This window comes from Primulina tabacum, chromosome 15 (assembly GCF_025594145.1).
Source record: "Primulina tabacum isolate GXHZ01 chromosome 15, ASM2559414v2, whole genome shotgun sequence".
Classification (NCBI taxonomy): domain Eukaryota; kingdom Viridiplantae; phylum Streptophyta; class Magnoliopsida; order Lamiales; family Gesneriaceae; genus Primulina; species Primulina tabacum.
Genome location: NC_134564.1, coordinates 14,678,291 through 14,690,279, shown reverse-complemented (window position 1 = coordinate 14,690,279; position 11,989 = coordinate 14,678,291). Strand labels below are relative to the sequence as shown.

The 11,989-nt window shown below is 35.7% G+C and overlaps 1 protein-coding gene and 1 long non-coding RNA gene across 6 annotated transcripts; one reads left to right on the top strand and one right to left on the bottom strand.

The window, feature by feature from the left end:
• Positions 1–1,364: 1,364 nt before the first annotated feature.
• Positions 1,365–9,284, bottom strand: LOC142526907 (SURP and G-patch domain-containing protein 1-like protein). 5 transcript variants are annotated; one of them, XM_075631568.1, is made up of 9 exons: positions 9,124–9,284; positions 7,691–8,131; positions 6,295–6,421; positions 4,899–5,005; positions 3,767–3,910; positions 3,116–3,250; positions 2,790–2,969; positions 1,864–2,042; positions 1,365–1,723 (listed from the first exon to the last, which is right to left on the bottom strand). In XM_075631568.1, the coding sequence occupies exons 2-9, from the start codon at positions 8,085–8,087 to the stop codon at positions 1,697–1,699; spliced, it is 1,296 nt and encodes a 431-aa protein (XP_075487683.1). In that variant the 5' UTR covers positions 8,088–8,131; positions 9,124–9,284; the 3' UTR covers positions 1,365–1,696. The 5 variants fall into 5 exon arrangements, with proteins under 5 accessions (XP_075487683.1, XP_075487684.1, XP_075487685.1 ...); XM_075631569.1 differs by having other exon boundaries at positions 7,691–8,128; positions 9,124–9,282; XM_075631570.1 differs by having other exon boundaries at positions 7,691–8,152; positions 9,124–9,273.
• LOC142526908 (uncharacterized) lies at positions 5,568–7,529 on the top strand. The gene is made up of 2 exons (XR_012815361.1): positions 5,568–6,066; positions 6,187–7,529. It is a non-coding gene; the product is annotated as an uncharacterized LOC142526908 (long non-coding RNA).
• Positions 9,285–11,989: the final 2,705 nt, after the last annotated feature.

Genomic DNA, 11,989 nt, shown 5'->3' with positions numbered 1-11,989 from the left:
CTTTCAGATACCTTGTACCTTCACTCTATTGTAAGATATACTATATATATATATACATATACTATATATATATATGGTCATAATAATTACAAATTCAAAATCCCGAAAAAATCAATTAATTTAATTCAAATGCATGTATACAAAAAGGCAAGGATTTATACGATGTTCCCAAATTCATTACATTGGAAAATGACTTGCTACCTTGGACAGAGGGCATTAGTCATTAGGCAAAATCTATTTAATCTTTTTTTATTTGACATTACAGATTCAATTAATCTGAACAACTACTTGATGATCCCCACTCTCCTTTTGTCTTCTTCCTGCTATATCCCAATTTTGACCTTATTGCAGCAATTTTTAATTTTATCAGGAAAATTTCAAAATTATTTCGTAAGTTAGTCTGGATAATGTTTTGGATCTTCAGTTAATTTAAATTTGATTTTTTTGTGGAATTAGTATGATATTTATTACAGTACTGATACGACATCAGATATTAATCTATGCAATTAAATTTATCATATTTTAAAGTCAGGCTCGCATATTTTGCGTTTGAGAGAGTTTTAAGGACAAGTTAAGTGGAAGGTAGGTCATACATGTGGACAATCTTTGGACACCACAAACGTATCATCTACACTTGTGATTGACATACAAGAGTTTCATACAAAGTCAACCAAGGCAGACAGAGCCAAAGCTCATCCCTTCCCTTCATTTTAAAAATTCCATAATTTATTGTATCTATTTACCCATAAATTTTGTAATACGATTTCATTCTAGTCATAATAAATATTTTTTACGTCAAACTCGTAACTTTTTATGATTGGTAATGATCAGATTGACTCATCTTATAGATTTCGACCCATAAGACCATATCGGAACATACAAACTCTAATTATATATATAAATATTATTGTACGTGCCTCAAATTTTTTAATTTTTAATATTGCTCCCTATTCTAAAATGCTGGTTTTCCCAGTGCCGCTGCATAAAGGAAGTGTTGTCTAAATCACGAATATTCCATGTTTATATTATTGAAATCCAAAATCCAAATTAGAAGGCAATATAAATATTGATAAAACAAACATGCCTAGCCACAGAAAATTGGGTTAATGATCTTTGTTAAACTTGAGTTGGGAAACGATCTTCGTTTGTTCAACGGGATCTTGTAAATACATATATATAGTTTGCCTTGATATTGGCATTAAGATCGCGTTGAACAAACGAAGATCGTTTCCCAACTCAATTTTATATATATATATATATATATATATATATATATACACAAATATATTTGTGTGTGTATTTGTATATTTGTGTGCGTGTGTCTGGGTCACCTTTATTCCAAAAAAATAGTAAAAACACTTGAATCACTTGAAAATTGCCAATCCAACATACTATTATATTGTGAACAAAGAACACTGTCTACGTCCGGAGAATTGAATTACAAGTGCTTAATCGACAGGAAATAAAAAAATAAAATAAAATATGTATGAATTTCAACAATAATTCAATATTAAAAATTAAAGCATCCTTGAACAATTGTTTGATACAACTTCAACTTAAATTTGCAGCACGGCTTCAAGAAGATGGTAATCAGGAACTACCTTGGAACATTAAGGAATCACAAATGAGCAGCACGGATTCAATCCAAAGAAGTCCGAATCCTCTTATTATTATCAAGGACCAGAGGCATTTGTCTTCAGTAATACGATTTTCGTGGATTGTTCTGCAACAAGCAAATCAACGAGACACATGAGATCACTCTTATGAGAACGTTTCTGCTAAAATACATAGCCGAAGAAATATAAACTGCATCTAATATGAAAAAAAAATTATGTGTTTCGAAGAATAACTTATATACTATACCAAGGGATTAGGTCTATGGCGATAACCAAGCATCATTCGCTTCTTGTACTGCTCATATATGTCATCCTCAGCAGTCACCTCACCTGGAGCATGAGCACCTACGCCCAGGTTATCCTTTTTCACATCACCTGCCATAATCGGTGCAGCAATTCCACTTTTGGAGCTCCCCAGGCCCTCACCTGCAGTTCAGAATCAAATTAAGAAAGAAATTCTAGTTGCAATCTACAAACTCTCACAAATGTCCATAAACAAAGACAATCAAACAGAGATCCAAGTTATGCTGACGAATCAACTCCTACAACCTCCGGAGATAGTAGTGGAGATATACTTTTAGCAGAAATGAATTCCACGGGAATTACAGAAGTTGAGACCTCTCATATAATAATATAAGAGAGTTTAACCATCATGTTTACAGCCAAAGCAAATAACAATGGTCAGTATTGAAACAATGTAATTTCAAAGAAGAGTGATCACTCTTCAAATAAATTATCCACGAGGTATCAAATATATCTTGGTACGTGTGTCCTATGATTGCTATTAAGATTGAATTCAAGACAAAATACAAGAAGTATCCCATAAGACACAATCAAACCAGGAAATATGTTCTCACTATCCATTAAGAATATAAAAAACGAAAAAGCCATGACCCTAAACTGTAAGATATGCTCTCAGAGCATCTTCACTCTTGATAGACTAACACATAAAGAAACAATTTAGAAGGGTGATTCTGAGAAGGAGGCTCACAGAAATCTTGATAGGATAAATGAAAAAAAAAAAGAAAATAGTAGAACAAGGAAAACTTCATATTGGTTGCCTACAATTGACTTCCAAACAGACGGGACACAAAAGACGAAATCTATAAATCATACAAAGTGAGATCACAATTCATGTGTCAATGTATCATCGTTGTGATCCCGTCACTTTACCTTCCTTCCAGCCCATTTTCGACAAAAGCTTGTGACCAACATTATCTGCCTGGATTTTTGTTCTATCTGCATATTCCTTTGCAGCTTTCTGCACAGAAGCATCATTACAGGTAGCCATGAATTTTTCAAGTTCCTCTAGTGGAATATAATCACCCATGTGGTGCCCTTTCTTAGAAGAGACTGCGCATTGAGAAGACATCATTAGTACAAGTAACATTAAAACTTTTGAATGATACAGCACTAAACTTGGAATCCAAAAAAAAAAGTTCATTGTCGATAGAAAGGACAATAATACAAAACTCGGAAAACCCTAAATATGAATCAACCTTGGAGAGCATCAGGAGGAGGCATCTCATCCTTTGATGGTTTAGGAGGCCTCAATTTCTCTTCTTGTGCAGCCTTCTTCATGTAAAATTCCATCATTGCTATAGGGTCTGAGGCAGTTGCGGTACTTGCTTCACCTATCAATATTTGGCACAAAAAAGATAATGAGCATTCATTGAAATGAAAAAAATCTAAATGGCCAAGTGGAAATTCAAAATGAGTGCATTTCAAACACATAAAGCACGCCTTCCTGACCATAGAAAGCAATAAATATCCTACTAATCTCAATACTATGGTATATAGGAACGACAATACAATAAGGTCCAGTACCAATTTCCCATACTCCTTATCCTAATATAAATCATGCAACTCACAGGCATACAGCAAATTTCTCCCAGAAATTAAAAAAACACTTCATAGTGCCTCAAAAGTCAAACAATTTACTGCTCCATACAAAAGCATATTCTAAGTCATGAAGTTTATTCAAAGAACGTGCAACACTAAAATACTGACAGCTGCAACTGCTTATTTCACAGACAATCATAAAGGCAACTCAAGTTTTTCGTTACTATAGAATATATTTTCCCAATGATGCAGTAAATGAAAGCTAAACAAAGATCTGAGAACAAAATTGATTTCAGGGAGAGAGAGACCATTTTTCCCGCTTGTTAATTGGGATGGATGAGTATGTTCCATGCGCTCTGCAGGCTCGTACAAAGCCGAGGCAGGAGTTTGATATTTTGAATGCTGATGATGTAACTTCTGAGAAGTACTCCCTGAATAGGGGGTTGCAGTGCCTAAACCAGCACATAAAAGGAGCCAGATTACAATGCAACCGACTTGAAAACTAAACAGTTAAAACTTAATCATAAATTTCATGCTCAGGAGGACAAAATTTTCTGTGGCCTGCTATAACCACGGGGTACCACAGAAAAACATTGAAAAAGGCAAACAAGGGATAGAAGGGGACAAATTAGAAACTAATCACTTTACTGGGGCACAAATTACAAACTAATGAACAACTTCATGATAAAATATTAACTATATCTAATCCTGCAACAAAGAGAGAGGGGGAAGCTAGATGCTACCATTAAATATCTTAAATTAGGTTTGAACTACAACACCAATGTGGTCCAATCAATTGCATCCTCCTCCCTCAATCAATTGAACACGCAACAAATTAAGAAATTATACATACAGATCAAACACCAAAAGAGCCTGGCTATTTGAGAAAAGGATGCATCTTATGGAACCATAATACCAACTAATATGTTGTATCAATGACCTAGACAAGGAAAAATTGCTTCAATGAATCCACTTGGATTCAGCACGGAAGGGTGTAGAAGCCAAAAAGAGGAGAAATTCCTCACCAATTAGAAGGGAATACTTTAGGATTTGTGTTTCCCAGATGACACAACTAGAGTTGATGAACTAGGAAAGAGAAATAAAAAAAGAGACACAAAATCAAATTTTTATTATTTACTTATGTGAGAACATACCGGTATGATATAAGCGTAATCGTATTTAGTGGAGTTGATAAACATATTTAACCATATGTTTGAAGGCTAAAGAAGATGAACACATTATTCCAATTGATACAAAAGCATATGTTCAAGATCATGGAGTAAGTTACAAGAATTCATAATATACTGGATAATGTGATTTCAGCATTCGTAAATAATGCTCTGAAACAGAACGTTGGAATACAACTCATAGCAGGAACTATAGGATCAAGACACCAACCATTACAACTCATAGCAGGAACTATAGGATCAAGACACCAACCATTTTGTGATGTTTGGGAATCCGTAGTTTGGTCCAAAGCCTTTTGCTCTTCATTGAGTCGATACAAATAATACTTGTAATCCGAACAGTTTTCATCAAACAAAAACCTGCACGGAATGAAATTAAATTGAAATCCAAAATGTTTACACTAAGCTTAAAGAAAAGTAACAAAAATAATTTAAGAATAAACAAACTGTAATCCTTACACAACATTTAAAGGTAAGTGGCGAGTAAAAGAAACAAGGGAATAAAAATAAACCAATCATACGACAAAAGACAGTCATGACCATGTGAAGTCCAACTTAATCTATATCCAGCCTACTTATCAATCACAAATCTTCATATTTGACATTATAGTGCATGCTACAAAAATCATTCCCCATCACATCATTAGATTGCCTCAATACTTAACAAATCTCATTTACATACAGGATACAATAATTTATGTACAGCCCCCAAAAAAATATAAATGTAGACACAAGACAGCATTTGCATTCGGGTCTTAAGTATATTTCTATCCAATTTTAATCATATAAAGCAGTCTTGCTAGAAATTGATAATAAATTTCCGAGCAGCCTCCAGTAAAGAAGACACCTGAGACGAAAAAGCTGAATGTGCGCATAATAGATAGCGATATTCTATGTTTCTTATCAAAAAAAAAAAAATAGATAGCGATATTCCATTATCAATCAGATCGGAGTGTTAACATTCTAAATGTTTGCTATTAGCCAGCTTTATGCCCACTTGATTCAGAAAGAATCTCACACATTGCATAAACCACACAAACTAAGGAAAGAACTTATTGTTCTTTTTAAGGCAAAACAGATTTCATGAAGCAGGAAAGCCTGTTCGTTTTAATTTTCAAGCTGATGATGACGCTGGATCTCAACTCCACAAGATCATTCTAGCACATATGGTATTAAAATAATCCATGAAGAGCTACAAAATTATCAACATAAAATAATCCATGAAGAGCTATAAAATAATCCTTAGGTGCAAGGCGCAGCCAGGAAACCCCCATGCGCCAGGTGCAGGCCTTGCAAAAGGCGCACCTATGCCAGGCGTAGATTGAGCTTCAGTCACATCAGTGCGCGCTTAATGAAAATGAATAACATTATTCTTCTCATGGCATAATCTCATTTTCTTTATAGGAAATATATGTATCTCAGTTGCACAAATTTCTTTCTAAAAATTATGTCATTTAGACAAAAATTAAGCAAAGCTCAATAGAGGTCAGACATAAGAAACTAAAAAAAGAGCATCACTACCCACAAACATCAATTTTCAGAAAGGACAACTAAGATCATATAAAGATCTAAAGTTGAATTCACAGGGACAACCGATTCTATAAGAAGGTAAGCTGCTCTTACATAGACAAGAAAAGAATACGACATACTTGAAGGGAGTATCTCCAGGGTTTTTTTGTCGTGTCACATGCTCAAACTGCCTTCCATTTTTAGCCACAAAACTCGCTAGTTTCTCCGCTACTTTCCTCACTGCCGGATCACTTGGCAAAGGCGGTACTGCATGTACTTAATAAACTGATTAGTAACAAGAGAATTATCAAGTGCGAATTACTTTGAAGCAGGCGAGCCAAAGTCTCCAAATTTTTCTGTATCTCCTTTCCTTGACAAAGATTTTCCAAATCTTTAGTCTTAAGCTGCATTCATCAGATAGAAGTAACACAAGAATGTCTTACCCTACCTTTCAACAAGCTCAGGCAAAAATCTAACGATATTTTGCCAAATTCTGACATGGACTGACTACAATTAAGGCGAATTTTCAAGAAAATAGCATCGCATATAATGATGACTTACCATCCAATGCAAGTCGTAGCTTAATGGAGCGCCAATCAAAATAATAAGAAGCGGTGTAAAAAAGTACGAAGGAAGTATGGACCAAAAACATTTGGTCAATGAGAATCGTGGAAAAACACAAAAATTTATCAACTAAAAACATCAAGGAGCCAGCCTCAAAATAAATTAAATAGCATCATGAAACCTAGTAAACAAGAGGAATTGATCAAAATGAAAAGGATGACGTTGAGATACGACAAACTTATGCAACTATTAACATTCACAGATTTGAGGAAGAATTAAAAATTCTCGCATTATAAAAAAAGACTGATTGGAAGGATTCAAAACAATTTACCAATCCGCACAAGACTACTGGACAAAGGTAACACACACTCACACTCAGCAGAAAGACATACCATGGTACGAGACTTTTGGCATATAAAAAAAAAGTGGAAAATAAATTGAAATATTGGTGTGAGTGAACCAAGACACTCGTAAATAGTTGACGAGTGGCTAGGTCAAAGCTCAGGTCGAGCAGACCGAGTACGGATTGAGTCAAGTTAAGGATTTATTGAGATAACCAATCAGATGCTGTAATATGTAATTTTTTTCATTTTAAAATTTTATGCATGTCGTCATATCATAACTTATATCTTTGACAATTAATTTTCAAAACTGGAGGGAATTTGCTTCATTGCATTGTCATGCACCAAAAATAGAACTTGTCTAACAAACATCCTGGCCGTTATATTTTTTCTTCCATTTTTTTTTTTGCCAGGTTGAGCTCAACTCTGCACAATAATTTCCTACATTTTTATATTCTAGACTTTAGATATGTTCAAATTCCAAAACTCTACCAAGCATATAATGAGCATTATCTTGGAACATTACACTGAACAGGCATAATCATGAGAATATATATAACAAAGATCCTGCCAGATTCACCAGGTACGCAAAAAAATATAGAACAGGTAATAAAAAAGGAAAAGTAGTTACCAACATCAGCTTGAGACCGCTGGTCAGACGCACCAAGCTCAGCCAATTTTGGCCGCTTCATAGGTCCATCACCTGAGGAATTTCCAGGTTCCTTTTCATCTCCATCCTCATCTTCATCAAATTTAACAGTGGGTGAAACAAGTTTTGACTTTTGTTTCAAACTGAAGGCAAGTTTTCCACTTGGAGATTGGATAGTTTTCTGGGGGTTATTAGCCTTAAAATTCAGAGTCGAATTGCTATTGACTGTTTTTGGGTATGAAGTTACAGATGTACTTGAACCAGACAAAGACTTCTCCAGTACTTCATCCTTCTTATCTTTTTCCTGTTGAAGTTGTTTGAACCTCTCCATGAACGACCCATCATTAACAAACAGGCCACGATCTTTTGCTTTGTCCATTGCCTAAGTGACAAGTATCTTTCACAGCTTGCAATTACTCACTGCTAAACAAGAAAGCTCACAAGCTATTTAGCCAAAGAAGTCGTCCATCAGATAACTCTTGCTATTAACAGTATGCACATCTTTTTATGTGGATGCATATTAAGGAAAAAATACCAGTTTCAGAAGTGGTCATTTTCATGGAATAAATGAAAATAACCACTCAATGAAAAATGAAAACTTCAAAAAGAATTTTCTTTAATTGTCAACCTAAGTTAAATATCTTTACGCAAATACGATTTAGCAGTGACATAACAGTGAAGAAATGACTTTCATTCCGAACGTAAAATTAGGATCTATATTGCTCGAAGAAGCAACTGCAACTGACTACAAAGGGTTCATTTCTGAAGGATATGCAATAATGAGAAGACCAAAAGTCCCACTGTTTAAATGTACCTCAACTTAATTAGAAAGGCAAATATTTCTACCACATAAAGTAGAATTATATATTACGACTCAAACATAACATCTGCCATGGAAAAGCAGCAAAACTAAAAGAAACATCCAAACTCGGCAGATACAAATATAAAGGTACAACCCTTCATTTAAAGGGCAACAATCCTCTTTCAGTAACCTTCTCTCATTTTGATCATAAACAAGCAAAAGGGGAAAAGAGAGAAATAAGTATGAATTCAAAGAAATATAAATAAGTTTAGCTACATTTTTTGCTATTGAAAAATAAGTAGCAAAAAAGGCAACCTTGGTAGAAAATTACAATAAAACAAATCTCTAGGAAAAATTCGCAAATCATAAAACCACTTCAGTCGATCATGAACCACTTAAAACTATAGCTAGAACAAGTCGTACGCTTCAATTTACAAATAAGTACGATAAAAGGGGGCAAAACGGACAAAAACGATCGAATATAAATCGAAATCTCAAAAATCTGAAGCTTTGTAGCTGTAGCAACAAAATTCAATCTTTTAACGCGAAAACAGTGTCGAAACCCCGAATTTGAATATTAACATCAATTGATTGATAAAGAATATATTTTTACCGGAACGGTGAAATCAATAGGTAATTTGGAAATTGTTGATCCAAAATATCAAAATCGGAACCCTAATCGGGTCTTTTCCCCCCAAAGCTGCACCACACTGAAGAGTCTCGTATTATATCAAACGAACGCGCTATTCGTTGTTTAAAAACATCGAAGAATCGCGACTCTCTCTATTTAATGGTGTTATTATATAAAAAAAATTATTTACCTTATAAAAATTTATTTCTTAATATTGTTATTATTTTTATTATATATTAAATCATGTATGATATTTGGAATATCTATTTTAACTTTATATATGAACCTCTTTTTTTATCTGATTATATATATGTACCCTAAAATTATATATATATATTTTAAATTGAAGATGTTTAATATACGACGAATTAATATAATATAGTAGGTCTTTCTCTCGCAAGTATTCTCTTCCTCTTAATCTTCGAGTTTTTTTTAGCCTAGTTGCAGTGCTACTGGAAAGCTTTTATGCTTACCCGATGGACGATCTTGTGGGTCTGACGACAGTCTCACGAATCTTTATCTGTGAGACGGGTCAATCCTACTGATATTCACGATAAAAAGTAATATTCTTAGCATAAAAAATAATAATTTTTCATGGATGACCCAATAAGAGATCATTCTCACAAAATACGACCTGTGAGACCGTCTCACACAAGTTTTTACCAATATAATATCGTAATAATTTTTTGTTGGAGTACCGTTTTTTCGCACTCAAGACACAGCGAAAGTTTAAAAAATTTGTTTCAACGTTCGAAACAGTCATTGGGTGCGTATGTTTATTCATAGGGTATATAGATTATTATACATGCGCGTATATAACGCTGGTTCCAAACTATTCCCGATTTTAAGCGTGGTTAATTTTTCTTGTAAATCCCTACGAACGGATCTCTCTACGGTTGATCGTGAAATTCGGTCCACAATCGGAGATTGCATTTCTCATTTGGATTGTACTAGAAACCTCAAACAATTTGTGCATTGAGACCCAGTCATCCGAATTTCCAAAATCCAGAATCGGTGCAGCGACAGAGGCGCAGCGGTGCAAGGGAATAAGTGGGCAAAATTTTCTTCCAATTGGGATTGGAGGTGGCCAAAACTTTTCAAAGGAAGTGGAGGAAGATTTGATTAATTCTTGTGCTTGTATTGTATATAAAAATTCCGTTATATATTATGCTCCCTTAATGCAAAGCGCTCAGATATAAAAGTATGAGATGCACCCGTATCTATCAATACATATGCAGGATAACCGCAAAGGAAACAGTTACCTGCGATCACATCATCTGGTGCATCTTGGGCCTGCTCTTCTATCAGTGCAAACACTCGAGCCTGCTGTCTGGGAGGTTGGCTCACTGTCTGGCTACCTCTGGCTCGGGGCTGGGTCTGTGTAGGAATGGGCTGAAAGGAATGAACAGATGAAGCTTGCCTCTCAGGCTGAGCTACTGAACCAGATGCTCTTACACTATGAGCCTGCTATACACCTTTCTGGGGACAAACCCTGGCGAAGTGTCCCTGCTGTCTGCAGATATTGTAGCGACCCATCACATCCTGACACTGCTCGGTGGCATGTCGGCCTCCACAAGAACTGCAATATACACCTGTATACTCTGTACTCTGGCCAGGACCTCTCTGTCGTGACCCACTGGAGCTCGACGAACTGCTCCCTGATCTTTTAAACTGTTTTCCCTTCAATTTCAATTGGTCTTTCCTTCCGCTACTGCTACCACCACTCTCAAATATGGGAGGGGGTTGAACTGAAGGTTGTGGCGGTCTCGGCGTCGGAGCAACATAAACAATACTTCGTTGCCTAAACAATCCAGTTTCTGCTCCCTTGGCTCGATTCAAGGCCTCTACAAAGGTATTGGGTCTACCTGTATTCACCAAAGTAAAAATTTCCGGATTCAGGCCATTGATAAACTGATCCGTAACGGCCTCGTCATTTCCTGCGACATGAGGAGCAAATCGGAGCAATGCAGAGAAGTTAGCAACATATTCTTCGATATTCAGTTGTCCCTGTCTCAGATTAGCAAATTCAGCACCTTTTTCTTTTCGGTAGGACACAGGAAAGAATCGCTGATAGAACTCGGCTTTAAAAACTTTCCAGGTAATTTCTGTGCCACGATGCTCCAATGCTCTCTTCGTGGTAAGCCACCAATTCTTTGCAACTTCTTGCAGTTGATGCCCAATAAGTTTAACTCGTCGCTCGTCGGTGTAGTCAAGAGATTCAAATAACATCTCTATGTCATCGAGCCAACTTTCACACTCAACTGAATTTTCTGTGCCCTTCAGTGTTGGTGGTCGAAATGACTGAAACCTCTTTAGCAAAGTCTCCATCGGTGTAGCGATTACATCCATCGGATCATTGGATGTACTGCCCTGTTCTGGTGCCCGACCTGCTGCTGGTTGCGGTACTCGTCGAGGAGGCATATCTGATTATCAAACGGATTAGTACACAATCTATACAATCTGTCTCAGCCCTCCTCTTATCATATACCTCTGATCCAGAATCGGTTCTAATTTAGTCTTTACAAATACATGCTGTAATCAACTCCGATAACAATACAACATGTAATAGGGAAAGCAATAAATCATGCTGGCACAATAAAAGCAAGGAAGGAAATTCAATCTACCCCCGTTCATTCTATTCTATTTCAGTCTACAGAACATACTGCTCTGATACCACCTGTTGTGGGGACCCGGGCTCTAAACTCAATTCTTTTTGGGATTAATTGGATCTTTGCTAGAAAATGTAGGTACAAAATTTTGCTTTTAACATTAAATCAAGTGTATATAAATCAAGCACAAGATCCTTTTCTATTTTATTTCAACAAACATTAATACATGTCTTGTTTTA

What these genes read in the sequence shown, in the direction of transcription:
- LOC142526907 (XM_075631568.1), bottom strand. Translation starts at nt 8,087, where the DNA reads ATGGACAAAGCAAAAGATCGTGGCCTGTTTGTTAATGATGGGTCGTTC. An exon ending in CCTGGAGATACTCCCTTCAA is followed by an intron (nt 5,006 to 6,294) that starts GTATGTCGTATT and finishes CATTCCGTGCAG; the next exon opens with GTTTTTGTTTGATGAAAACT. An exon ending in GAAAATGGGCTGGAAGGAAG is followed by an intron (nt 2,043 to 2,789) that starts GTAAAGTGACGG and finishes TCTGAACTGCAG; the next exon opens with GTGAGGGCCTGGGGAGCTCC.